We start from the raw sequence: 27,790 nt of genomic DNA, 5'->3' as shown, positions 1-27,790 counted from the left end.
CACTTACGGTCAATTAATCTATGACAAAGGAGGCAAGAATATACAATGGAGAAAAGTCTCTTCAATAAGTGGTTCTGGGAAAACTGGACAGCTACATGTAAAAGAATGAGATTAGAACATTTCCTCACACCATATACATAAAGACCTAAGTCCAAGACTTGAAACCATAAAAATCCCAGAAGAGAACATAGGCAGAACACTCTTTGACATAAATCATAGCAAATATTTTTTTGGATCTGTCTCTTAAGGCAAAAAAAATAAAAGCAAAAATAAACAAATGTGACCTAACCAAACTTAAAAGTTTTTGCACAGCAAAGGAAATCCTGACAAAATGAAAAGACAACCTACTGAATGGGAGAAAATATTTGGAAATGATATGACCAATAAGGGGTTAATATAAAATATATAAATAGCTCATAAATTCAATATCAAAAAACCAAACAACCCGATTAAAAAATAGAAGACCTGAATAGACACTTTCCCAAAGAAGACATACAGGCACCATACAGATGGCCAACAGGCACATGAAAAGTTGCTCAACATCACTAATCATAAGGAAAATGCAAATCAAAACCACAAGGAGGTATCATCTCACACCTGTCAGAATGGCTATCATCAAAAAGATCACAAATAACAAGTGTCAGTGAGGATGTGGAGAAAGGGGAACCCTTGTATACTGTTGGTGGGAACGTAAATTGGTGAAGCCACTGTGGAAAACAGTATGGAGGTTCCTCAAAAAAATAAAAGTAGAACTACCATATAATCTAGCAATTCCCCTCCTGAGTATACTTCCAAAGAAAACAGAAATACTGATTTGAAAAGATACATGCACCCACAACGTTCATAGCAACGTTCACAGCATCATTTATAATAGCCAAGATATAGAAGCAACCTAAGTGTCCATTAACAGATGAATGGATAATGAACATGTTTTTTATACACACACACACACACACACACACACACACTGGAATACTACTCAATCATAAAAAATAATGACATTCTGCCATTTGCACAAATATGAATGAACCTAAAGATTATTACGCTTAGTGAATAAGTCAGACAGAGAAAGATAAATACTCCATGTTATCACTTATATGTGGAATCTGAAAAAAGAGAACAAATGAATATATATAATGAAACAGACTCACAGATACAGAGAACAAAGTGTTGGTTACCAGTGGTGAGAAGGAAGGCAGGAGGGGCAGGACAGGGGTATGGGATTAAGAGATACAAACTACTATGTATAAAATAAATAAGCAACAAGGATATATTGTACAGCACAGGGAAATATAACCATCATTTATTTATTTATTTACTTATTTAAAGAATGATTTTAACTGCAGGCGAATGGCTTGGATGGGGGTGTGGGAGGGGGTTGGGGCTGTGATTTTAGAGGTCAAGGGTAGAAGAAGCAGACTACAGGGGAGAGATGGCAGCTAAGGTTAGATGAGAGACGTGGTAGAGTAAATGAAACAAAGTGGAAGAATAAGACTCCAGATGTAGGACCAGCAGAACTCGCCCGTGAATTATACATAGAGAGGTGAGGACTGCCTAGGATGACTCTTGAGCTTCTGGCTTGAGAAACTGGCTGAATAATGAATTCCTTTACTGAGATGGAGATCAAAGGACCAACTGGTTGGAAAGAGGGCAAGCTCCATTTTGGACATTTTAGGTTTGATAAGACCTTCAGGCATCCAAGTAGACATTTCAAGTAGGCAATTGAATAACTGGGTGTGAAGCTTGGCAAGGAGGACAAGAATTAGAGATATTAACCTGGGAAAGACAGGGATTACTTAATTTTGGGGAATAATAAACTCACAGTGAAAAAGAAAAAAGCCCAGGGTTTAGCAGGAGGAATCTTAAGGTGTAGAGACTGGAAAGGAGACTAGCCATTATTTTGTAATAACTTTAAAGGTAGTACAATCTATTATAAATATTGAATCACTATGTTGTACACCTGAACCTAATATAATACTGTAAATCAACTATACTTCAATAAAAATGAATGAATGAATGAATGAAATGGGGGCTAGAGAAGGGGTGGCAGGGATGGCCCCACCCTTGGGGTAGCTCTCAAGCAGTGAGCAGGTCTTCATCAGGAGTCCAGGGGGTTGGGGCACATCAGGCAAAGTCTGGAGGAGGAAAGGCCACAGTGTTGCAAGCCTGTCACCGCTCCCCTCCCACCCCTAGCCAGTACCTTGCCCTCAGGGAGCACCAGTCAATGTCTGCTGAGCTGGGCAGGAGACCAGGAGACACTGCTCCAGAGCGTCAGGTTAATGGGTCATTCTGCCCTCAACATGGACAAGGCCAAGTTAGGGGCTGAACTCACAGGAATCCCTAGATGAGGGCAAATCAAGCCATTTGCTTATGAAATGAAGACAATAAATCCTGACCTGGCCATGCCTAATGTCCTCCCTCATAAGAACACCACGGACCCAGACCTTCCGAAAGCTGAGTTGGAGTGGAGGCCTGAAGAATCATCTCAACTGAAAGTTGTCTAAAACATTCATATTGTCTGAGGCATCCCTCCAAAGTACTCCATGATTAATCAAAATACTTCCAAAACTATATTCCATATTTCCTTCGTGTTCAACAGTAAAAGAATGTTTATCTAAATTATGATTCAAGTATTTGATGGAGTAGTGTAAAAGATGGGTAAAACACTATACAGTAAGTTGTAAAAATGTTTATGATAGTTACATGAAAAAAGAAGAATAAAAATTAGCTATACAATCACTGCAACTAAATTGCTGATAAGGGCTGGAAAGGAAACAGAACAGTGAAAATTGGTGGGTGTTGGATGGTAGAATTGTGAATAAATTTTCAAAAACTTCCTTTAGGATGTTATAATTGTTGTTTGTGCCTTATACTTAGAGTGAAAAAGAAAAAGAAATACAGTAGTGTTAGAAATACCAATTTGAGAACCACTAGCTTGAGGGAGCTAGCTGGAAGCCATGAGAGCAAGTAAGATGACAGAGGAAGAGCATATGGAGTGAAGAGGGAGAAAGCCTACATTTAGAGGCAGAGCAAGGAAAAAGATAGTAAAGGAGCAACACAGACCTGGGGGACTGGAAACACTGGCGGCAAAGAAGGTTTGGCCAGAAGCACCAATACCACTGGCAGGCTGAGGCGGCTGGGGCAGTGCGGAGATCCAGATTTTTCCCAGGAAGGAATGGTGACCTCAGGTAAGATGGGTTAGGAATACAGTGGCGATGGGATCATCTCTCCAAATCCTCACAACGACACGAGGCAGGCACTACAGGTATACCCCATTTTATTGTGCCTCACAGATACTGTGTTGTTGTTGTTGTTGTTTTTTAACAAATTGAAGGTTTATGGCAACCCCGCATTGTCAGATAATAGTTAGCATTTTTAGCAATAAAGCATTTTTAAATTAAGGATGTACCTTGTCTTTTTAGACATGATGCTATTGCACCTTAACAGGCTACAGTATAATGTAGACATAACTTATATGCACTGGGAAACCAAAAAATTCATGTGACTCGCTTTATTGTGATATTTGCTTTATTGACGTTTTGTGGAACCGAACCTGCAATATCTCCGAGGTCTGCCTGAATGCAATATTGCTTTTATAACCAAGTTCTCTACGAAAGGGAAGGAGCCTTCACACATCTAAAACATAAACCTCATTTGTCAATGACCCTCATCTACTCACCCGATTGCCCAGGAGGAGGGATTCCACCGAGGCCTCGAGGGAGCCTCACAAACACAGAGAGGACAGCAGCTTTGTTGCCAAAACACGGCTCCAGGGCAATGGGCTTGGGAACAGTCTGGTGGAATAAAACAAAGAATTACCTAAAGCAGTGTTTCTGAAGAAACACCTTCACAGCCTTTAGAGGTGATTTTTAAAGATGCCCCTATTTCTATTGCTATGAAACAAATCACAAACTTCGGTGCTTAAAACAGCACCTATTTATTATCTCAATTCTGTAGGTCAGAAGTCCAGGCAAGAGCTCTGTAGGGCTCTCTGCTTAGGGATATAGGTCCTATTCGTGTCTTCTATCAGTTCTGGAAAAATTCTCAGCTCTATCTCACAAAGGTCTCAAGGGTCTCAGCTCTTGTCTTCAGAAGGTGGAAGTCAAGTTATCAGCTGGGTTCCACTCTTACCAGGAGGCACTGGGGAAGAACCTGCTTCAAAACTCATTCAAGTTGGCAGAATCCAGTTCCTTCCAGCTCTAGGTCTAAGGTCCCCATTTCCTTGCTAGCAATCAGCCAGGGGCCACTCTTCTCCTGGAGGCCACTCACATTTCCCCCTACCTGGTCCCTCCAGCTTGAAACCAGTGATGGTGCTCAAGTGCTTCTCATGCTTCCTCTTCTGCCACCAGCCAGAGAAAGCTCTCCTTTTATCTTAATATTAACTACCCTCAGACTTTAATTACTTCTGCAAAATCTCTTCATAGCAGAACCTGGAGTAGTGTTTGATTGAATATCCATGAGACAGGAATCTTGGGAGCCATCTTTAGGATTCTGCCATCAATTTCTTCAAATTGGTTGAAGAAAATCATTTCCAGAACCACTGTGTCTACAGCACAGGGGATGAATAGATGAGTGAAATGGCAGAAGTGGGGAAACCAGTTATGAGGCAACTGCAAAAACCTAGGTGGGAGAGGATAATGGCCTAGATCAAGGTGACAGGTAACAGTGGTGGAGGTGGTGCACAGTGGTCAGGAAATATTTTTGAAGATAAAGTCAAAAAGATTTGCTGATGGACTGGCTATCCAATGAGGATGAGAGCAAGGACGAGTCAAGGACGATTCTGGCCTGAGCAACTAGGATGATGAGTTGGGGAAGTTATGCCAGAGGAGCAGGTGTGGGGAACAGTATCTAGAACTCAGTTTTGAACATGTTAAATTTGTTAAGATGCTTATTAAGACATCCAAGTGGGAACACTGAGCAAGCAATTTGATACATGAGTTGGATACTCACAGGAGAGGTTTGAGGGGAGAGGTTTAAACATCATGGTGTTTAAATCCATGATGGATAAGATCATTGCTATGTTCTGAATATTTATGTACTCCCAAAATTCATATGCTAAATTTTTTTTTTTGGGCTGCACTGCGTCTTCGTTGCTGTGCATGGGCTTTCTCTAGTTGCGACGAACCGGGGCTATTCTTCATTGTGGTGCGTGGGCTTCTCATTACGGTGGCTTCTCTTGTTGCGGAGAATGGGCTCTAGGCGCACGGTCTTCAGTAGTTGCAGCACGTGGGCTCAGTAGTTGCAGCATGCAGGCCCGAGAGCAGGCAGGCTGCAGTAGTTGCGGTACGTGGGCTCCACAGTTGTGGTGCATGGGCTTAGCTGCTCCGCGGCATGTGGGATCTTACCGGGCCAGGGATCGAACCCGTGTCCCCTGCACTGGCAGGTGGATTCTTAACCACTGAGCCACCAGGGAAGTCCCATATGTTAAATTATAATACCCAATGTGATAATATTTGGAAGTAGGGCCTTTGGGAGATGATTAGGTCATGAGGGCACAGCCCTCATGATGGCATTAGTGCCCTTAGAAAAGAGACCCTGAGAGCTCCCTCACCCCTCCTACCATGTAAAATTACAGCTAGAGGGAATTCCCTGGCAGTCCAGTGGTTAGGACTCTGCACTTTCACTGTCAAGGGCCCAGGTTCAATCCCTGATCGGGGAACTAAGATCCCATGGTGCAAGCTGCATGGTGTGGCCAAAAAAAAAAAAAAAAAAGATTACAGCTAGAAGTCACTATCTATGAACCAGAAAGCAAGCCTTCCCCAGACACCTAATCTGCCAGCACCTTGATCTTGGATTTCCCAGCCTCCAGAACTGTGAGAAATTAATTTCCATTATTTATAAGCCACCCAGTCTCTGATACTTTTTATAGCAGCCTGAACAGACTAAGACAATCACCAATGGTGTAGGTGTAAAAGATGTGAGAAGAGGCGCAAAGACTGAGCCTGAGATGGCCACGAGCGTTAAAAGATGTTGGGAGATGAAGAGGGTTGAACGAAGAATACAGAGCACAGAACAGCCAGAAGGTGAGTGTGTGGTGTCCTGACAGAAAAGTCAAGACAGCATTTTAAGGAGCAGCCAGCTGTGCCGTATGCTGCTGACGTGTGACATGGGGTGTCACGTAGGCTTGTCTATTCTTCTCAATCCCACAAATTATCACTATTTTATCAGGGCAACGTTTGCTTAGATTTAGGCACATGTTTACCATCTGATTTATTCACTATTCCCTCTTATTCCACCCTCCTGGGGTAATTTCCCTCCTCTCTAGCACATCCTTTAGACATTTCTTTTATACACGTCTGTTGGTGGCAAGTGCTCGGTTTTTCCCATAATCTGAGGATATCTTTATTTTATCCTTGTTCTTGGAAGGTAGTTACTGGGTACACTATCCTAGGTTGGCAGTTCTTCTCTTTCAATACTTTGAAGACATTCTTCTTCTCTCTTGTAGCTCCTAAGAAGTCAGTCAGCTGTCACTCTGTCATTCCTTTGTAGGTGATCTGTTTTTTTTTTCCCCAGTTATTTTTTAATGTGGTAAAATGCACATAACAAAATTTACTATCTTAACCATTTTTAGGTATACAGTTCAATGGTATTAAGTACATTTATATTGTTGTGCAACCATCACCACCATCCGTCTCCAGAACTCCTTCATCTTGGAAAACTGAAACTCTATACCCATTAAACGGCAACTCCCCATTCCTTCCTCTCCCAAGACCCTGGCAACTACCATTCTATTTTCTGTCTCTATGAACTTGACTACTCAAGGTACCTTATATAAGTGAAATCATACAGTGTTTGTCTTTTTGTGACTGGCTTTCACTTAGCATAATGTCTTCAAGGTTCACCTATGTTCATCTATGTACATACATACATTGGTCAGACTTTCTTTCCTTTTTAAGGCTGAGTAATATTCCATTGTGTATATATACCACATTCTGTTTAACCATTCATACCTCAATGGTAGGTTGGTTCCAACTTCTAACTACTGTGAATAAAGCTGCTATGCACATGGTGTGCGAATATATCTTCAAGACCCTGCTTTCAATTCTTTTGGGTATATACCCAGAAATAGAATTGCTAGATCATATAATAATTCTATTTTTATTTTTTTGAGGAAGAGAAATACTGTTTTCCACAGCAGCTGCATCATTTTCATTCCCACTAACAGTACACAAGGGTTCCAATTTCTCCACGTTGTAGTGATCTTTTTTTGTTCTGGCTAATTTTAAGACATTCTCTTTGTCTTTGGAGTTCTACAGTTTCACTATGATAAACCCAACTGTAGTTTTCTTTCTCTCCTGCCTTCCCTCTGCTTTCTTTCCTTACTCCTGCTTACAATATGTTTTGCTAGAATCTGTATAATCATGTCTTCCATCAGTTTTGGAAAATTCTCAGCTCTTTGAATATTGCCTCTCCTCCATTCATTTGTTCTGGGACTGTGATAATATATATGTTAAGTCTTCTTATTCTATCCTCCATATTCTCATTATCTGTCATATTTTCCATCTCCTTGTCTCTCTGTTCTGCAGCCTGTGTAGTTTCTTCAGAGTCATCTTCCAGCTCAAAAGCTCTCTCCTTACTTGTGTCTGATGTGCTGTTTAACATGTAAACTGAATTATTTAAAAAATTTCAACTACTGTATTTTCCATTTCTAACAGTTCCATTTGGTTCTTTTTCAGGTGTGATTGGCCATTCTTGACTCTCATGGCTTCCTCATCTTTATGATTCTTTCGTTTCTTTAAACATTTCATACAGACCTATATTATATTCATTAGATGTCAATTCTGTTGTTTCTGCTGACTCTTATTCATGGCTTTTCTCTTTTGTCCTTGGTGATCACGGATTCCTTGGTCTTGATCCATGGGAGTCCTACATGGCTGAATTGGGTATGTTTTCCCTCAGACAGGCTCTACATCTACTTCAGCTGTGAGATGTGGTGTGTTACCAGTCTAGAACCACGTTAGACCACACATGGCTCTGGTTTTGGTTCATGGTTTGTTCTTTTTTGGAGGAGGGAAAGGAGAGCGGTCCCTGGAAATCTCACATACTTCCTGTAAGCTCAGTAATGCTTTAATAAGTATGTTAGGACATATAGGTTTTATATATATATATATATATATATATATATATATATATGTATAATATATCTATACACATACATACACATATGTTTATATGTGTGTGTATAATATCTCCATGAACATATAGCTGTTTCCCAAGAGTATCTGAAATATTTCATCATTTTGTTAAAAGAGAAAGTCTTATCATTTTCTTCATCATGGTGGGGGGGGTCAGAATTATTTATTTTGACTACAGAATTCATAGTCAATCATGATTTTTCCCCTTTTAAAAAATCTCCCAAAATACTTACAAGGAACAATGGTTCAATTTAGCTATTTTCAAGTTTTTAAGTATTACGCCACAGAAAACTTACAAGAATATCAGACAAGTTATTTACATTTTAAAATTCCCTGAATATGAGACTGCTTAACAACGTGAATCAAAGATTAGAAAATGAAAGCAAAAGAATACCTGACACTTTCAGTGTGTGGACTTACTGTTAAGAAGAAAGAGAGAGGATAACATAAGAGGCAACAGAATGAGGCTCTTGCTCTCTCTGGTTCCCCAGACTTAGAAGCATGAGTTTTGATAAGTTAAGTTACAGGGACTTTTGAAATACAATCTCACCTTTATACTCCCCCCAATAAGATCAGGAGGCTCTTCATCTGTTTCCAAGGCAACATTTACAGAGGCAAAGGGACGACTGGCCATCTGCTGCATCTCTCGAAGAAGTTGCTGATAAGTAATATAGCAATCATTAATGCAAAGAGCACTGAGGGGATTTTATTAGAGAATACTACATATTAAAAATACCTCATCCTCCCTGATTCAAACAAATCAAGTCCAAAATGATATTTTTGAGACAGCTGGGGAAAAGTGGACATGGACCAGGTATTAACATTTTAATTTTGTTGGCTGTGATGACAGTACTGTTATATTAAAGAAAAAGTCCTTATCTGTTAGAGATACATACTAATGTACTGATGGATATAATGCTATGATGCCTGCTTGTTAAACACATAAAATAAATTATCCTATCTCCTCATACTTTTATTACTAGATTAAAGCCAGGCTTTCTTTTTTCCTGCTGAAACTTGAACCAAGTATTTACACAGCAACAAAAACTATCCTTTGTTACACAGTAGATAGGAACTGAAAGAGCTCTTTGTTCAGAGAGGTGGTATAAGCTAAACACAAAAAACCATGAAGTTTTGCAGAGCAGAGGGACAACTAGGGGCTCTGGATTTAGGGAGGCTTGGCTATGAATACCTGCTTCAACACTCTCCAGCTGTGTGACTTTAAAAAAGGTGTTTAAAGTCTCTGGGCTTCAGTTCCCTCCTCTCTGAAATGGGTTTTTAATCCCATAAAAGTATCAGTAGGATTAAATGAGATGCTTTAACTAGCACAGTGCCTAGCACATGGCGTGTGGTCAATCATATATCATTAGGGATATCAGAAATCTGTGCATGTCACTGAAGCTCTGAGGTCATGCTGTGGAAGACAATGAGGCCCTACTTCAACCACTCCCTTGGAACTATTGTGGGAGACAGAATCTTGGGCTAGATAGATCATGGCTCTGTTTTAGAAGGGCATTTTTATATTAAACATTGTGTTAACATGTCAATAATCACATTCCTACATCTCACAAAGCTATTGGTCCATTTACTCAACAAATACACATAACAACAACCCTCCTCTGGGTTCTCTGCTATTCTAAGTGTGGAGTCACAGTGAGACAGAGTGCCTACCTGCCTCCAGTTCCCAGTCTAGTTCCTTTATGACAAGTGCAGGAGATAATGTGAGTAAAGGCATTTAAAACAGGGCCTGGTATGTAGCAACGATTTAAGCAGTATTAGCTGCTATTATTTTTGTTGTTATAAAAAATATCAAATCACTTTTCTACAGTTCTGAGAGGGCTAAATCATGAATGATATTTTAGAAAAGATAAAATATATTTTGAATGGTCAGGTTCACAGTAACAGAGAAATTTTAAGTCACAAAGGTAAAAAGCTTAGTTTATTGGTTGATCAACTGTGTAATAAGCATACTTTTTTGGGGGAAAACCTCTTCTCTACCAGGTGTTCATCTTATTTTCTTTCATGTACACTGAAAATATTTTCCAGTTGGTTGTTTGTCTTCTATGTTATTCATTTGTTTATTTTTTATATACTTAAGTAGTAATTTTATGCAGGTAAATCTATATGATGTTTTAATCATCTTACATGAAAATAATAATTTTGTTCCCTTTCCAAAAGTAACAAAACTTCTTATTTCTCTTTCTCTTAGTTCAGAGTCTAGAATACCCAGAACAAAAGTAAGTGACTATGGGGACTACATTGTGATTAGAAACATGGTCTGTGAAAACAGAAGTTCTAAGTTTAAAGCCCAGTTTGGTGTCTTTATTGTAACTGTGTGGTGATGGGTAAGTTACTTTGCTTCTCTGAGCCTCAGTTCCTCTATTTGTGAAACAGGACTAGTGTCACTAACTATTTTATAGGGTTGTTGTGAGGATTAAATTAGTTAATCTATATAAAACCTCTTACAACAGTGCTTACAGTTTAGAAATGCTCAAATGTCAGTTCTTAATATGACTAACTTGTCTGGATTTTATTGGGTACCTCTATATTTTTTCATCATGGGTGATGTTGGTTATTTGGTTATTCTTCAAAGTGTTGAGGAGGTATTATTTTTGAGTTTACTAAGAGTTTTGTTTTTAAACTAGGAATGAGTGTTAATATCAATAAATGACTAAATGATTACTTGGCCACTACTGAAAATTTAGGTTTTATTTTTTTACCCACTGATATAACATATCCTAGTAGGTTTTCTGGTATGAAATGATCCCTTTTCTACACTGGTAAACTAGACTGCTGCACGTACAGTCATTATACAACTGGTCTTTACTTTTTGGTGCTACCTTTCTCAGGTTTTGGTTTCAAGGTTTCTAAGCATAAAATGTAGCAGGATTCTTTTAAGCTTCCCATCTTTTCCTTTACCCTGGAACCGTTTATATATTTTGGAAATAATTAATTCTCATAAGCATCCAAGAAGGAATAGACTATTATTATCTCCATAAGCTCATCTCAAATTGAAACTCCTTGGGTCTAATACACTTTGTGGAGAGAGTAATATTTTGACAAGTTTTCGATTCCTTCCTTGGTACTAGTTTATATGGCTTCTCACTTTTTTATTACACATTTGGATAACATATTTTTTCAGAATACTGTGCTATTTGTTGAGATTTTAAAATATCTTAGTAATAGAGTTATTAAAAAGAAAAATAACCTCTAAATATGTTATCCACTGAATTTTTAAAATCATAATAAAGAGGATGTAACACTACCTCTATGATAACATCACCTTTACATGGGTCAGAAAAGGTGTCACGGCCCCCAGGAAGAGGCTCATATCCTGAAGCCTATCTTAACCCCATTACAGACACTAATGTTCTATGAACAGTGCTGCACGTTTGTGAATTTTGATTTTAGATATTTCTGTTCTCTTCTAAATCTTGTCTATAGATCAAGTTTTATATAGAAAACCAAAGAGCACAAAGTCTAGATCTTAGTGCACTTCTATTTAGCAACAACGCAATAGACATGATGACTAAAAGGCAGAGTGAAAGTTGCAATAAACAGTTTTTGTGTTGTAATTTTTCATCAAGTTTATTTATTTGATTTGCCAATTATAAATATTTGCTGGACTTATTAATATTACTTTTGGAATGGAGCTCTGGAAATAAATCAACACTCATTAATAAATAAAACTCAAGCAAATACTTAATTAGACACACATTTATCATTCCTTGAATAATGAGAAATTTTTGAGATTTTACTCTCATCCTCATGAAAGGCTCCTGTAAAGGCTGTGCTACTAAGCCTTCAGATCTCCAGCCTGAGTTAAGGAACCAGCTTCTGGTAGGAAGGATAAAGTTGACACCTGTAAGTCAATATGATTCTTAGTTTCCTTTTAGAAAGTTAAAACCATGTGGTACAGAATGAACTATAGCTTATATAGCGCTGATTGAAGTCTACTGACCATACATTACTCTCTCTATAGATATGTCCATCAATTATCACTAAATAGCAAAAATGACTTGCTTAAGGGAAATACAAAGGAAAAAGCTCTTACAGGGATTCATTAATCTTTAACCACTGAGGCTTACCTCTCTACGTCTGGAAGCCCAACAACTTTGTTTGATCTTCCAAACCACAGCAGCCACCAGGAGCAAAGAGAGGAAACAACTGTGAGAAAGGAAAGTACTGAGTTATTATCCCAACCCCCAGAATCAGCACACTGTCATCCACACCCAATGTCAGGCAGGGAAACAATCCCCCAAATACCAACTCCAAGCTCCTTTCTGATGAGTCATCACAACCATGTCCTGGTTCATAGGAAACAAAGTGTGAGAAGACTTTGATAAGCTGGGCTTCCCGACCCAACCACTAGACTATACTGTCTCCACAAGGTACTCTGAGAGGAGAGCCTTGATTTCCTGCCGGCCTTTATCAGAATGGTCCATCATGGCTTATCCCAAATAATAAAAACAATCCTATGATAATTATGACAAGTAACAAGCATGCTATTTAATCAAATTAGCAAAAATCTACTGGTAAAGTCTAAAAAAATGAGAAAAGTTAACAAAGTAACAACCAGCTTTTCATAAGGAACAATAAATGTATATTAGTAATATATACTCAAAGTAAATACCTATTTTTTAAATAAAATAAAACAACTAAATTCAAGCCAAAAACTTTCTTAAAAGTATTAGGAGAGACGAAGTCCCAGTGGTCTTATAACTGCAAATGATTTCAATGTTCTCTCAACATTCAATGCCTCTTAAACCAGGCACCGAATGGTTTGAAAAGCTACTGTGACAGCAAAGAGAATGACTGACTTCTGATTAAAAGGACTAATGAGCCTAACAAATAAACCTCTTAGTAACCGCTAAATAATTTTAAAACTGGCATTTTCACTCATTAACTTGTAAAAGGGGCTTGTTACAGAGTACTGTTCCAGAGTGTTACAAGCAGACACAAGGCTCTCTGCCCCTGTAGTTGGGTACTCTCTTGCTGAGCTCTGTGTTTGCAGGATGGGGTTGGCTTTACGAGAGGCAGCTTCAACGCACAGATCGCTGAAGACAGGCCTCCACAGCTGGCTGGTGACAGGCCCTCTAAGGTGCTAGGAGGACTGAGCTTCTGCCCTTTCAGAAACAGAAATTAAGCCTCCCTCAGCCCATTACTTCCCTAAGAGGCACAGAGTGCAGACCTCTCCAATGGGTCCCCTGACAGAAGAGAAGCTCCCCAGGTTCTCAGTGGAGAGTCTTCAGTTCCTATCTTGCTGGGCTTCCCGTCTGTCCTGACACTGATGATCCTTCCTCCTTTCTGACAGTTTCTATTTTTCTTTTTATCAGTACTTTATTGAGGCAGGTCCTGTTCTAGGCTCATGGAATACATCAATGAACAGAACAAAAGACCACTTTTCCCATGGAGTTTACATTTCAGCAGATGGAGGCAAACAGTAAACAAAATAAGTGAGCAAATTATAGAGCATGTCAGAAGGGAGTAAATACTACACAGATAAAAAGATGATAAGGGTAAAGAGGTTCAGGAGTGACAGTGGCACTCTAAAGCAGAATGGTCAGAGTGGGTGGGCCTTAATTCTTGAGAAGGCGACATCTGAGCTAAGACATAGAGGATGTGTGGGAGGAGGCTTGTGAAGGTCTGCAGAAACGCGCCTGGGCAACCAGGATCAGCCAGTGCAAAGCCTGAGACAAGGATGTGCCTGGGATTTCTTGAGGAACCTCAGGAGGCCAGTGTGGCTGGAGTGGGGGCGGGGGGGAAGTTAGGCCAGGGATAAAAACATAGAGGTAAGAAGAGGGCAGATCACGAGGGCCCTACAGGCATTATAATGGTGTTGGATTTTACTGAGTGAGATGAGCCAGTGCAGGTTTTTGAGCAGAGAAGTGTCATGATTTAATTTATGCTGAGGAGACCATTAAAGTAGCAATGCAGAAATAGAAAGGAGTCTAGGTGAGAAATGAGGGCGGCTCAAACCAGGATAGTGGTAGCAGGGGTGTGAAAAGCACTTTGGAATCTGGACATGACTTGAAGGTCAAGGCAATAGGATTTCCTGATGGGCTGGATGTAGGGTATAAAAGAGAGAAGTCAGGGTCTGAGGAACTTGCCATCAAACCTGGACAGGGAAGGCTCTGGGGGGAGCAGGTGCGAGACAGCAGAGAGTTTAGTTTTAGACATGTTGAGTTCTAAGACATCTACCTGAAAGCTATGGGGAGATGTCGTGAGCAGATACATAAGCCTGGGGGCTGGTTGCCAGGTCTGGGCTGGAGACAGCATTTGAGAGTCATCAGCATATACATGGTATTTGAAGTAATGAAGTAATGAATCTGGATGAGGTCATCAAAGGGATGAATACAAATAGAGAAGAGTATCTTAGGGGCACCCCAACACTGAGAAGTTGGGGAGAATAGGAAGAAGCAGTAAGGGAGTCTGAGAAGAGTAACCTTCTTAGTCTTTCATGGTTTCTATGCATAATCCTGCTTCCCCCCCCCCCCCCCCCCGCATCAGCTTGCTTTCTGGTACTTTTATTCTAATAGATAAACACATGGTGGCAGCAAATCCACATGGAAGAACATGAAACAGATGAGTTGGTCAGGATGCTGCTGATGCAGCTGAATACAGGGCTGGCCTCAGAGGCAAGGAGTCTGGTGTCACTCAGAGGCCTCTCTTGGACTATCCTCAACACAGAACTGTGAAACAGTGCAGCTCAGAAGGTCTGTGCCCCTTATCCCTGAGGGGCTTCTGTCTTCAATGCAGACCTGTTAGAAACACCAACAACCCAGTTCCTTCCACCTGTTCCAGTTTTTCTGAGAGACACAAACAGCATACCGACATACAATGATAACACAACAATGAAGAATTTACTAGTTATTTCAAAAAAGGTGGCACTTCCTGATACCCCTCCCTTCTTTTTTTTCCTACCACTAATCTGGGTACAGGTGGGGCTGTGACTCAGTGTTCATCTTACTGCAGTTCCTCTTATCAATTGTTTTCTATAGTTTTAAATACAAATGTAATTTTTAAAAAAATCATGGAAATTTTCAAACATACACAAAAGAAGAGAGACTGATCCAGTGAATCTCTATATGTTCATTACTCAGCCTTGCAATTATGAACATTTTCCTATGGCATTCAAAGATCATTCTTAAAGAAGTGTATTTCTCTCTTTCAACACAGGGGCACTGGCCCCAAGCTAAGGGTCTTTCACTTCTTTTCAGCTCTGTACCTAGGAAAAAACAAGAATCCTTTGTCCTTTTTTGTCCTAAACCTGTCCCTGCTTATCAGAGGCTTACACTTTCCTGAGACTATGCTCAGAAATCCATGTCTTGACTCTAGGTCTTTCTTTCCATCTTTTGTATCAATATATATCTTTGAAAACACAATATTTTCTGAGAGCTCTGTGTTTGGGGATGTTTTTCACCAGCTTAACTGTAATTGTGTAAGTAGAATGATACTTTTGAGAGTGTACTGAACTTTCCTTTTCCTGCCCTTACAAGTCTAGCCTTTCTAAAACTACATATTCGAGACTGCCCTGGTGGCCCCGTGGTTAAGAATCCGCCTTCCAATGCGGGGGACGTGGGTCCAATCCCTGGTCGGGGAACTAAGATCCCACATGTCGCGAGGCAACTAAGCCCACGCACTGCAACAACTGAGCCCACGCCACAACTAGAGAGCCTGCACACCACAACTAAGACCCGTCTAAGCCAAAAATAAAAATAAATAAATAAATAAATAAAATAAAAACAAAAAAACTACATATTCATTTCTTGGCCTGGCCTTGACCTCCCAACCAATCTAAACACAGAGACACTGCTGCTTCTTCCCAAGTTCCTGTGATGTGCACTTCACCATTCTGGTTTGAATTAGATCCAGAGTGGTAGGACCCCATATCACTTCCATCTTCTGGAAAATGAAATGATCAACAAGACATGGATGTGTCAAAATGTCTGCTGTCAATCTGGCAAGGACCTTAGCAGAAGTTCAGATAATTAAAAGTTTTACAAAAACATACCTTGCCAATATCAGAAATTCCCATTACAGTCCCTCCTATTGGTCAGTGCCTCCTATTGGACATCCCCTGCTTCTCCTTTTTATTCTCACCCAAATGCTATCCTCTAAGGCACCTCTAACTCCAGTCACACAGATTTTCACAGAGTGTTAGTCTGTCTCTCCCTCTTCTACTAATAATCATTATCCTGACCACACTACCACATCACTTCCAGATACAAAGCTCTTTCACATGCATCACCTCATTTGATTTTCAGAGAAAGCAAGCAAATGGGTCTTATTATTTCCCTCTTTATACACACAAGGCTCCTACTGGAGTCTGGGAGAGCATCTCATTAAGACACAAAGAGGGCTTAATGGATTTATCAGGATCTAGAGTTTACTATTCACTGGGCCCAAGGATTTATCAGGATCTAGAGTTTACTCTTCACTGTGCCCAAGTCTGGGAGTCCTTTTCTAACTTATCTCACACTGATATTTTCTCATTTGAATCACTGAGCTACCCCCTTCTACCCCCACCTCAACTCTAATTCTCTCTTCTGTATTCTATGAGCTATTCTTCAGAGTGCTTAGGATTATCTGTATACCTTTCCTTCTCTCCTTATGTTTCATGTATATCCTTTTGGACCTGGTTAACTTGCTCTGGGAAAATATTTTCTTCCTCATGCTCATGAAAAGGACTCCATTCTCAGCTAAAAGCTCATCATTTCTACTTCCTAAACAAAATCCAGAAAAACCAAAGTTCTGCATTCTTTTTTTTTTTTAATATTTAGCAAAAGTCCTTTATTTTATTGTCTTTGAACTCAATGGAAGCTTAATGGAAATTAAATTAAGTTTAATTTTTTAAAGTTAATTTTTACTGGAGTATAGTTGCTTTACAATGTTGTGTTAACTTCTACTGTACAGCAAAGTGAATCAGCTATGCGTATACATATATCCCCTCTTTTTTGTATTTCCTTCCCATTTAGGTCACCACAGAGCACTGAGTAGAGTTCCCTGAGCTATACAGTAGGTTCTCATTAGATACCAAAGTTCTGCATTCTTTTCCAAAGGTTCCCACATTCAAAAAAAGGGAGAAGTGATAAGAACACCATCTGTCCTTGTTTTCTACACAAGATTCTGTGGTCCCTGATCAATTCTGATGGTGTCATTCAGTCTTCCACCAATCAGCTGAGGTGACTAATCCTCACTGGGTTGGTACTTGGCAGCTGAGTCACCTCACTCTGTACACATGGTCCAAGAACATAACATACCTGCTAATTGGAGCTACCGAGTTAGCACACGACCTCTGCATTCCTATCAGCAGGACCACGAGCTTTTTTCCCCTCAGAGAGGTTGGTGTCTATGGTCCCTCATGGCTCTGCACTTCTCCTGAAGGTCTGCTTTACTTTCCACATATATTGGAGCATGACTCTGTGCTAGATGCTGAAAGTGTGTGTGTATAGAGGGGTAAACAAAAGAGACACTGTATCTGCTCTCCTGAAGCTTAGAGTCTAACTGTGGACACATAGTACGCAAGTACAGAACTGTGGTAAGTACCGTGATGAAAAATAATACAGTTCCATGGGAGGGTAGAACAAAAGGAGAGAATTTAGTTTGGGGGTTCATTGATGGAATCTTGGAGGAAGTGACACTGTGCCGAAATTTGAAGGATGAGTGTGGTATAGTAAGAAATATACATATGGTCTTTGTCCCGAATTCCTGGCACAGGGCTCCTAAAACCCTTGAAATCTCCTATGTGACAGGAGCATCCTCTCCCCTCTTTTTTACACAAATGTTCATAATGGCTTTATTTGTAATAGTCAAAAACTGGAAACAACCCAAATGTCTATCAGGAGGTGAGCAGATAAACAAATTGTGGTTTATCTTTACAGAGAATATTACTCAGCCTTAAAAAGGAAGAAACTATCTTTTAATTTTGATTTAAAAAATCTTTAAAATGTATCTTTACCAGTTTTCTACACAAAGTAATTTATATAATACAGAAGGGTATAAAAAAATGACAGTGGTTTTGAGTCTGAATTAACTATTTTTTATAACATGTTTATGGAGATGTAATTCAGGAGTGTCTTTTCTCCCCTCATGGGAGGGAAGGACCTAAATGGCTTCTGGACGGGGCTGGCCACCAGAAAAAATAATCATGTGATTAAAGGGTTAGACCATTCAGCCCCCCAGCGCACCTCCCCTCCACAGGAGGGTAAAGGGACTGGAGATTGAGTTCAATCACCAATGACCAGTGATTTCACCAATCATGCCTACTCAATGAAACCTTGAAAAAATGTGGAATGACGAGGTTTGGGGGGTTTTCAGGGTTGGTGAACACATCAAAGTGCTGGGAGCGTGTCATGCTCAGAAAGCATGGAAGCTCTGTGCTCTCCCTCTTGCCCTCATACCTTGCCCAATGCATCTCTGGGTTGTTGAACAACCACTGGGTTGTTCCTGAGTTGTATTCTTTATAATAAACCTGCAATTTTAAATATAGTGTTTTCCTGAGTTCTGTGAGGCAACAGCAAACTGTTGAATCTGAGAGGGGTCACAGGAACAACCCAAACTTGTATTTGCCAGGCAGAAGTATGGGTAGCCTTGGGACCCATTTGTGGTTGACGTCTGAAGTAGGAGCAGTCTTGTTGGACTGAGCCCTTAACCTGTGGGGTGTGCACTGATTCCACGTGGTTAGTGTCAGAACTGAATTGTAGGACAGTCAGTTGATGTCAGAGAATTGGTTTTTGTTTGGAAAAACAAAGCAATGGGTAAAAGTATACAGGTAAAGGGTAAGGAGAAGAGCGTTCCAGAAAGAAGGAAAAGTATGTGCAAATGCCATGAGGTGGGAAGGAGCTTGGTGCTTTCTAAGAAACAGAAGGAGGCTCATGTAATGGGAATGCAGAAGAGAGTAGCGTAAGGTGAAGGTGGCGAGGTGAACAGAGGCCAGTTCATGCAGGACCCTGGTTTTTATTTTAGATACAATGCAGAGCCACTAGATATGAGATAAGTGGTTAGATACAAACTAATTCATGATTTTAAAGGTCTCCTCTGGACTTTTTGTGGGTTGTAAAGGAGCCAAAATCAACGGAAATAGTCCTGGCGAGATTGTGATGGTTAGGGCTCGGGTGGGGAGTAGAGGTAGGGCAGGTTGATAACCGTAACTGCTGGGATGTGGTGACGGAATGCCTGTTGGGTGTGAAAGGGAAAGAAGTGACTTGGAACCAGCAGCATGATTTGCCAATTAGTGATGTGGGGAAGACTGGTGAGGAAGGATCAGAAAGTTCATTTCTGGGCATGTTATGCTGCAGATGGGGATGGCAGACTTCAATCAGAGAACACAGAGTAAGGAGATGGCCAGGGTCAAGCTCTGGAAGAACAGCAACAATGAGAAGTTGAATAGAAAAGATAGTTCAGCAAGGAAGGCCAAGAAAGAGCAGCTTCAGGGCAGTATGGACTCACAAAAGGCAAGAAGAGTCTCACTGATGGGGTGATCAGTTGACTGATACTGTTGCAAAGCCAAAATGATAAGAACTAAAGACTAACTTTTGGATTTAGCAATAGAGATGTGCTAGCTTCCCTCAACAAAAAATAATTAGATGGGGTGTTGGGATGGAAGCCAGATTAGAGACAGCTAAAAAGTAAAAAAGGGGCTCCATTTTTAGGGTAGTAAAAATACTCTGATATTATGACAATGGATATGACATTATACATTTGTCCAAACCCCACAGATGTACAACACCAAGTGCGAACCCTAAGGTAAACTATGAACTTTGGATGATTATGATGTATCAGTGCAGGTTCATCTTTAGTAAAAAATGTATAATTCTGGCAAGTGATGTTGATAATGGGGGAGGCTATGCATGTGTGGAGGCAGGGGGTATATGGGAAATCTCTGTACCTTCCTCTCAATTTTGCTGTAAACCTAAAATTGCTTTAAACAAATAAAGTCTCTAAAAATTAAAAGAAAGGAAGGAAGAAAGGAGGGAAGGAGGGAAGGAGGGAGGGAGAGAGAGAGAGAGAAAGAGAGAGTGAGTGTATGAGAGAGGGAAAGGAAAGGGGGGGAGAGAGAGAAGGAAGGAAGGGAGGGAAGGAGGGAGGGACGGAGGGACGGAGGGAGGAAGGGAGGAAGGAAGGAAGAAGTCAGTCAGTCAGTCAGTCTAGAGTATATGGATACAAGGAGGGAGGGGGTTCTGGAGAACTGCCAGAGTGCTGAGGGGGGAGCTGCATTCAGAGCGGCCACACCAGATGGCTTCTTCCCTCCTCCCTGCTTGTGCTGAGCAATGGAAGAGAGCAACTAAGGCAGTGAGCTCTGGTCCTGGGGCCAGAGAGGCCAGGCAGGATGGATACTCTCTCATACAGAAGACCAACTAACAATATACCTAACCCAGCAGCACACTCTGCCTCCATACTCCATACTCACTGGAGGCTGTGACAGACAGAAATGGCAACCATACACAGGTAAACACAGAATCTTCAACATAACCAAAAATCAGACATTTTGAGGAAAACCAGCATTGTGAAAGAGAGGTACCAAACAACAACAACAACAAACAGCATCTGAGGAGACAATTATTAATAGCATAAAATAAGACTTCAAAATAAAATAATAATATTTATTAATCTCACAAAGGAATATGAAACTAAACTGCATTCATAAAATTGAAAAAGGCTACAAGGAACATATATTAGAAATAAAATGCAAATGTTAAAATAAAAAAACCTAATCAGATGACTCAACAAAAGAAATGGACCCAACACTAGACTAAATTAATGAGCTGAGGAGCTCATCTAGAATGTAGTGCAAAGGAAAGTGAAAAAGAAATGAGAGTTCAGTTAAGAAATATGGAGGACAGATCCAAAGCTGTACTCATTCATCTACTAGAGAAGTCCAGAATGCAAGCAAATAGAATTAAAGGTGAGGAAACAAAGAAATAGAAGACAATGTTGCAAAACTCAAGACTCCAGTCTTCAGACTTTATAAAAGGTCCTCCCCAAGTATCAAATTCTTTCTCAGATCTTTTCTGAGAGAATGACTCTAGGATATAGTTCTGCATAACAACAACATCCAACAAAGGACAAGACATGGGACACATTCAATGGTGCAAGAAAAAACCAGTAGAACTTAAAAAAACTGTTCCTATATTATGTAAAATAATTACAGTCTAGAATTTAAATTCCAGATAACCCCTACCCAGGTGGTGGTCACTGGCTGGTGGTGGGGGAATAATTACAGGGCTCTCTCAGAGCCCTAAAGCCACCTGCTCTTGCAGGAACAGGAATCATGAAGCTGTCAGCTGAAGCCATGCTCACATCCTCTCAGTAGTTAATGATCTTCTTTTCCATCTGACCTCCTATGCTTTAGCTTGCATATGGATGGATGTAATACTGCCCCAGCCCCTGAATCCACACAACTTTCAGCTAACTCAGGGGTTTTTAATGCCAGCTGAACATAAGAATCACTGGAGAGCCTTTAAAATACCATGATGATCAGGTCCCATACCAGACCAATTAAATCAGCATCTCTGGGGGCAGAGCCCAGGCTGCTGCTTCTTTTTTAAGCTCCTCAGGTGAATTCTAAAGTATAGTTAGTGCTGAGAGTCATACGAGAACTGTTTCAGGCTCTCAGAACCCAATTTAAAACTTGTAGGAGAGGCCTCTAATTAGCCCTGTTCATCTTCCCATGTCAAATTACAGGTTCATTTGTATATAGGCTGCCCTTAAGTGCTAGACTGTTAAATAACTGCATTAAAGCGTGATTACGTGGTATAATAAAAACATGGGTAGGGTGGAGTCCAAGAAGACGTGGACTATGGGGTGAATGTGCCAGAAGAAGACTTCATAGAGCAGACAGGCTGGGTTCTGAAAGAGTAAGAATATGACAGGTCAGTGGGATCAGCTAAGTACCCCTGAGGCAAATGCAGAGGAGAACTATTTAAGTGTGTCACCCTCCCAAGCCCCACTGCTCACATGGCCAAAAAGGAAGGGGATGACAACTATCTTGGAGGGACTTATAATTTGGTGGAAGTCACAGTGCAAAGATTCAAGAAATATTGAATTTGCAAGAATATAGGAGGATTCATTGGTTCCACTCTGGAGGAACTGTGGAAGATGGTTGGTGTCAGTGAGTGAACATAATAAAAAAATGTTGGGAGGGGTGGGAAAAGATTTTGAGATTTTAATTTTTCTGTGGTTAACACTAGAGAGGGCAATTTCCTTTTGAAATCTATATTTCTGTGGAAAGAAGATACCTCCTTGTGAATGGGAGAAAGTGTAATCACATTTCCAGCATTCCATATTGCTGGCATTGCATCATTTAGGACAGAGCTCCAATGAGCTAAGATGGGCATACTCTGAAAAATAAAACAGAGAGTGAATTCCTGGCCTAGTGGATGGTGTGGCTTTGGAGCTGAGGTAATTAATATCCTGCTTTCATTCATTGACAAGTTTCTGAAGCCTATTTATATGGAAATATAGTAAAGCTATAATTCAAATAGATTCAAGATAGATAAAGGAACACCTAAAAATAAAAAAAAAAATAACAATAGATAAAATGCTCATGAAGAAAATAAAGGAAAAAACTGACACATCTGCTTGGTGAAAAATACCATAAATAGGGTTAAAAGATGGTCCTAAACTTCATTAAGAAAAAGGTGAACATCCCAATAGAAATATGAGCAAAGGATACAAACAGATAATTCAAAACAAGAACTATAAGGTATAAGAGATTAGTAAATATCATTTATAAACAAATACAAATTAAAACAAGGTACCAATGACACCTCCCTGATTGGCAAAATTAAAAATAATGAAAAATAGTTAATGGTAGTAAGAGAAATAGGCAGAAATAGTAAGAGAAATTACATTCCTGCTGTAGAAGTGTAAATTCATGCAACTGTTCTGAGGGGCTATTTGGTAGTGTTTTTGCATTTTGATATAGCAATTTTAGGATAAAAATTATCCCAGAGGTATCACAGAAAAATGCAAAGACATTGGCAATACAAATTAAGGACCATCTGGGCTTCCCTGGTGGCACAGTGGTTAAGAATCCGCCTGCCAATGCAGGAGACACGGGTTCGAGCCCTGGTCCGGGAAGATCCCACATGCCTTAAATCTGTGGTTTTTTTCAATATTGAGCTGCACGAGCTGTTTGTATATTGTGGAGATTAATCCTTTGTCAGTTGCTTCGCTTCCAAATATTTTCTCCCATTCTGAGGGTTGTCTTTTAGTCTTGTTTATGGTTTCCTTTGCTGTGCAAAAGCTTTTAAGTTTCATTAGGTCCCATTTGTTTATTTGTTTTTATTTCCATTTCTCTAGGAGATGGGTCAAAAAGGACACTGGGTACTGGCAATACCCTAGGGGGAAAAAAACTCTTGTCCTGGGTAGTGGTTACATGAGCATGTTCAATTTGTGATAATTCACTGAGCTAGACATTAATGATTTCTAAGTGTTTCTGTAATTTTATATTATACTTCAATATATTTTTTTTAAAGAGAGAAGACAGATCCCATACAAGGAGTGGTTATTATAATGGCACTAACCTTCTGAATATTAATACTAGAAACAAGAAGAAACAGCAAAATGCCTTCTCAATACTTTTTTTTTTTTGGCCATGGTGCACAGCATGTGGAACTTCCCCAAACAGGGATTGAACCCATGCCCCCTGAACTGGAAGCGTGGAATCTGTTTTTTTTACAAGCTCATTCTTTTTTTTTAAAGGTGTAGGCTTATTTATTTATCTATTTTTGGTTGTGTTGGGTCTTCGTTTCTGTGCAAGGGCTTTCTCTAGTTGCAGCAAGTGGGGGCCACTCTTCATCGCGGTGCGCGGGCCTCTCACTATCGCGGCCTCACTTCTTGCGGAGCACAGGCTCCAGACGCGCAGGCTCAGTAATTGTGGCTCACGGGCCCAGTTGCTCCGCGCCACGTGGGATCTTCCCAAACCAGGGCTTGAACCCATGTCCCCTGCATTGGCAGGCAGATTCTCAACCACTGCGCCACCAGGGAAGCCCAGAAGCGTGGAATCTTAACCACTGGACCATCAGGGAAGTCTGCGCCTTCTAAATTTTAATGGAAGATGTTTCTAACCTAGAATTCTGTATTCGAATTTTCAATCAAACGTGAGGGTAAAATTAAAACATTTTCAGACAGGGAAGGTCATAGAAAAGTTACCTCCACACGTACCTTTTCTTAGAAACTTCCTGGAGAATGTGCCCCAATATAAGGAGGGAATAAACAGGGAGACAAAGACATGGGATCGAGGAGACAGAGACTTTAATATAAGAGGAAGGCAAAAGAAATTCCCAAGATGACAGTTGTGCAGCAGGCCTCAAAAACAACTAGTGCACTTGGAAGCAGCAGGCTAGGGTTCTAGGGCAGAAATCTCCAAGAGAAACTAAAACCAGGAGAGTACTTGCTTGTGTTTGACCATACTGAGAGATTGTTCAATTCTGTCAGAGAATAGGGGTAAATCAGGGGTAGCTACATAGAAAACCAAACAATTAAAAACCCCAAATATGGCAAATATTACATTTAGGATAAGCAAAGAGTGATTCCCCCACCCAAAAAATGGGGAAGTATAATTATAGTTCAACTCAGCTGCAAACAGGTTTTTTATGATTATAACAACATAAATAGGGACTCCTGATTTAGCCAAACATTGTGATGTAACTATATTACACGAGTGGGAGGAAGGGGAATTTCTATGTGTTTATAGTGTGTGGGGGGGTCCTGGTGGAGGTAACATAAGATAATAAACCTTTCTACAGTAGGACATCAAAAGATAACTGAATTGAAAAATCAAGAAAGAGTGTAAGCCACTGACACGGATGCCTCTAAAGGTTGAACATACTCAAAATCCATTAGGCAGAGCAAAACGTTAGGAAATTATGTTAATTAGGGTAAAACCTAGTGGGATTTGTCAGAAGATTGGGCAAAGAGTGGGTAAATTGAATAAGTTTACCCTATCTGTTCCAGCCATGAAAGAAAGTTATATTGTACCTAACTGTATAATTCCTTGTCTAATGTTGAAAATACTTTATAGTAATGACTATAATATTAAGTGGTGAAATAGAAAGGAATGCAATGCTTTAGATTAAAAAAAAATCAGCATTGGATTTTGAAATATATTGAATATCCATTTTTGCATTTATCTAAATTAAATAATTTTTCTCCTTTGGAAAAAAAAAAGTGTAAGCATGGAGAAGTAAAAAACAATTAAAATAATTTAAATGGGGACAGTGAAGATGGGAAGGTGTGGGGCAGGATGCTGTCGCTTTCTCTTTGCACTGTAGCACTTTTTCAATTATGTGTAATAGTATTTTCTTAAAAATAAAATTAAACTGAAAAAAAAAGTATAAAAACAAAAGAATCTCAGGGCCTAACACATCACTTTTAGCTTTAAAACTCTAGATAATCACCTGAAACATCTCGTGAACAAGAAGAAGCATATATGTAGCACACACCAGTAATCATTATTAATTACATGTTATTTCAACCCCAAATCCTCCCCATATGAAGAACTAAATTACCTACATTTAGTATAGGGTACATGAAAAGCTGCCGCAAAAAGCCAGAACATACAAACCAAATGTCTTCATTTTATCAGATTAGATTGAATTTACAGTATTGTAACCGACATGTAACTTTTCAGGAATACATATAAAGTTAGTTTGATCTGTTGTGCAAACATAGGATTATTCATTTATCTTTTATGGGCTGATAATTAATGAAATTAAGTGCCTGAATCAAAAGAACAGATACAGTTTGTATAACTGAAATTACCTGAAGAAGGTCACGAAGAACTGTACCAGGTCCATAAAATTGCTGTGCTGGGAGAAGGCAATCTGTGACAGAAAAACACATAGAGTGATTGGGTTATAAGATAGCACCATTAACTCAGCCTTCTCGTTGAAGCAGAAAGACATTAACATTTCAGGAAGAGATTAATGAAATTTTTTCACTTGAGGAAAAGCACCTCATCCCTTTAGTTTTTCTTGCTTAATTGCCACACAAAAGTGATATTCTGAGACTCAACACAAACCCCTACAGTCCCCCTGCTCTTGACACCAGATCTCAGTTTTTAGTCTGACCTGGAAGACTTCTCAGACTCCTGGTAATGACCCCAATGACAAGCAAGTCAGGTTACTTGCTACCTCCTTGTGCCCTTTTCAAGACAAAATGCTCTCGTTTGCTTCAAATTCCAATTCTTGGATCTACCGTGAGGTGGGCAGCTTCCTTTTGTGCCCTTCATCCCTTTGACACTTAATGTACTCACTTCAAGATAACGTCCTTTTTTAAAAAAAAAAACCTTATCCCAAGTTTCACTACACTGAATATCATCTGACAATCAATATAACACCAATTTGAACTTAAATAATTTTATACCAAGAATATTATAAAATCCCTAACGTAGTTCATCAAATCTAAGACACCACTAAAAGAGGCATTATTTTGTGTACTATTAAGAAAACACTGTCAGTTACACTATGACACACTGCTTTTAAAATCATTGTAAGATGTATCATGATTTCAGAGATATTAGAGCATGAAAAAATGTGCACCTTAGAATTTATTAGTAAGTATGATAATTGTGTCCTTACTACCCTATGACACACATGGTACTAGCCAGATGTTATGGTGTGTTCTCTGCTTATTTTTAAGGGACCACAGCCCTCCTTGGGGAGATAATGGTACTATAAATGAAACAATTATTGAATAAGATGGTAATTATTGAAATGAAGGCAGTAAGTATGACAAGAGTCACGTAAGTAAATGATTAGCGTCTTCTTTTCCTAATCCCACCCTACCTCCCCCCCACCTACTCTTGTCAACTCCCATCCTACAGCAATGCAAGGAAAGTGCTACAGCTTAGGCCCCAGCACAGTAACAATTCAGTGCTTTGCACTCCTTTCATAGACTCACAGAGGCAGAAGAGAGGAGAAGCTTCCACTGCTTTTCTTTTTGATGCTCTTATTTTCTTTCTGACATTTAAATAAAGGTCCAATATTACCTATTCAGGCCATAGAATATTATGGGGCATAGAATCTGAAGTTTTTGTATCCTCCCTCTAGCCACCATTTATAATCAGAAATACAAAGATACATAGATTTGATATCATAGACAAGGAGAAACCATATTCTTTGTTTCCTTCATTTATTATAGTAATCATCCTAAATAAGAAGGTTCCTTGAGAGAAGGAAAACTGCAGAATATGGCTACAGTCCTCATATAAAGGTTTTTAATAAGACTGGGGAAAAACAATTACATAAACGAGGTTACTCAGTCTTGAGGAATGAAGAGTCCAGGTTACAAGACATAACGAAGGAGAAGTAAACAGATTTTAGTGCATCCAATTCTGTTTAGATTTTAATCTTTTAAAACATTAGTATGTCCTCAGTGTTTTAAAGAAATCCATGAGGTGATTTTATACTCACTGTAGGGTGCCAAAAAATTTGGATGCTAATGGCACCTTCTGAAGACCCATCAGGTGTCTGTGTGTCCTGTGCCACATAACACTCCTAAGGGCAGCTGGGATCCCAACCATTAGCCTGATTTCTTGCTAAAGTAGAGCCACACCACATTCACATACAATTTAAAATCATAAAGAATCTATATAGGGCTTTCCTGGTATCACAGTGGTTAAGAATCTGCCTGCCAATGCAGGGGAC

General features: G+C 39.7%; 1 protein-coding gene across 5 annotated transcripts in view; it reads right to left on the bottom strand.

The window, feature by feature from the left end:
- ATRN (attractin) overlaps window positions 1–27,790 on the bottom strand; it is a 158,318-nt gene that overhangs the window by 4,816 nt on the left and 125,712 nt on the right. For 4 of the 5 annotated variants that reach the window (XM_059898407.1, XM_059898408.1, XM_059898409.1 and 1 more), the window contains 4 exons: window positions 25,905–25,966; window positions 12,224–12,302; window positions 8,686–8,793; window positions 3,680–3,794 (listed from right to left, as the gene is read on the bottom strand). In XM_059898407.1, coding sequence (XP_059754390.1) covers window positions 3,680–3,794; window positions 8,686–8,793; window positions 12,224–12,302; window positions 25,905–25,966 — 364 coding nt within the window. Of the gene's footprint in view, window positions 1–3,679; window positions 3,795–8,685; window positions 8,794–12,223; window positions 12,303–20,801; window positions 21,987–25,904; window positions 25,967–27,790 lie in introns of those variants that run through there. The other variant, XM_059898410.1, reaches the window with a different exon arrangement.

Source organism: Balaenoptera ricei, chromosome 15 (genome assembly GCF_028023285.1).
Source record: "Balaenoptera ricei isolate mBalRic1 chromosome 15, mBalRic1.hap2, whole genome shotgun sequence".
Lineage (NCBI taxonomy): Eukaryota > Metazoa > Chordata > Mammalia > Artiodactyla > Balaenopteridae > Balaenoptera > Balaenoptera ricei.
The sequence above is the reverse complement of the archived record's forward strand: the minus strand, read 5'-3'. Positions and strand labels throughout refer to the sequence as shown.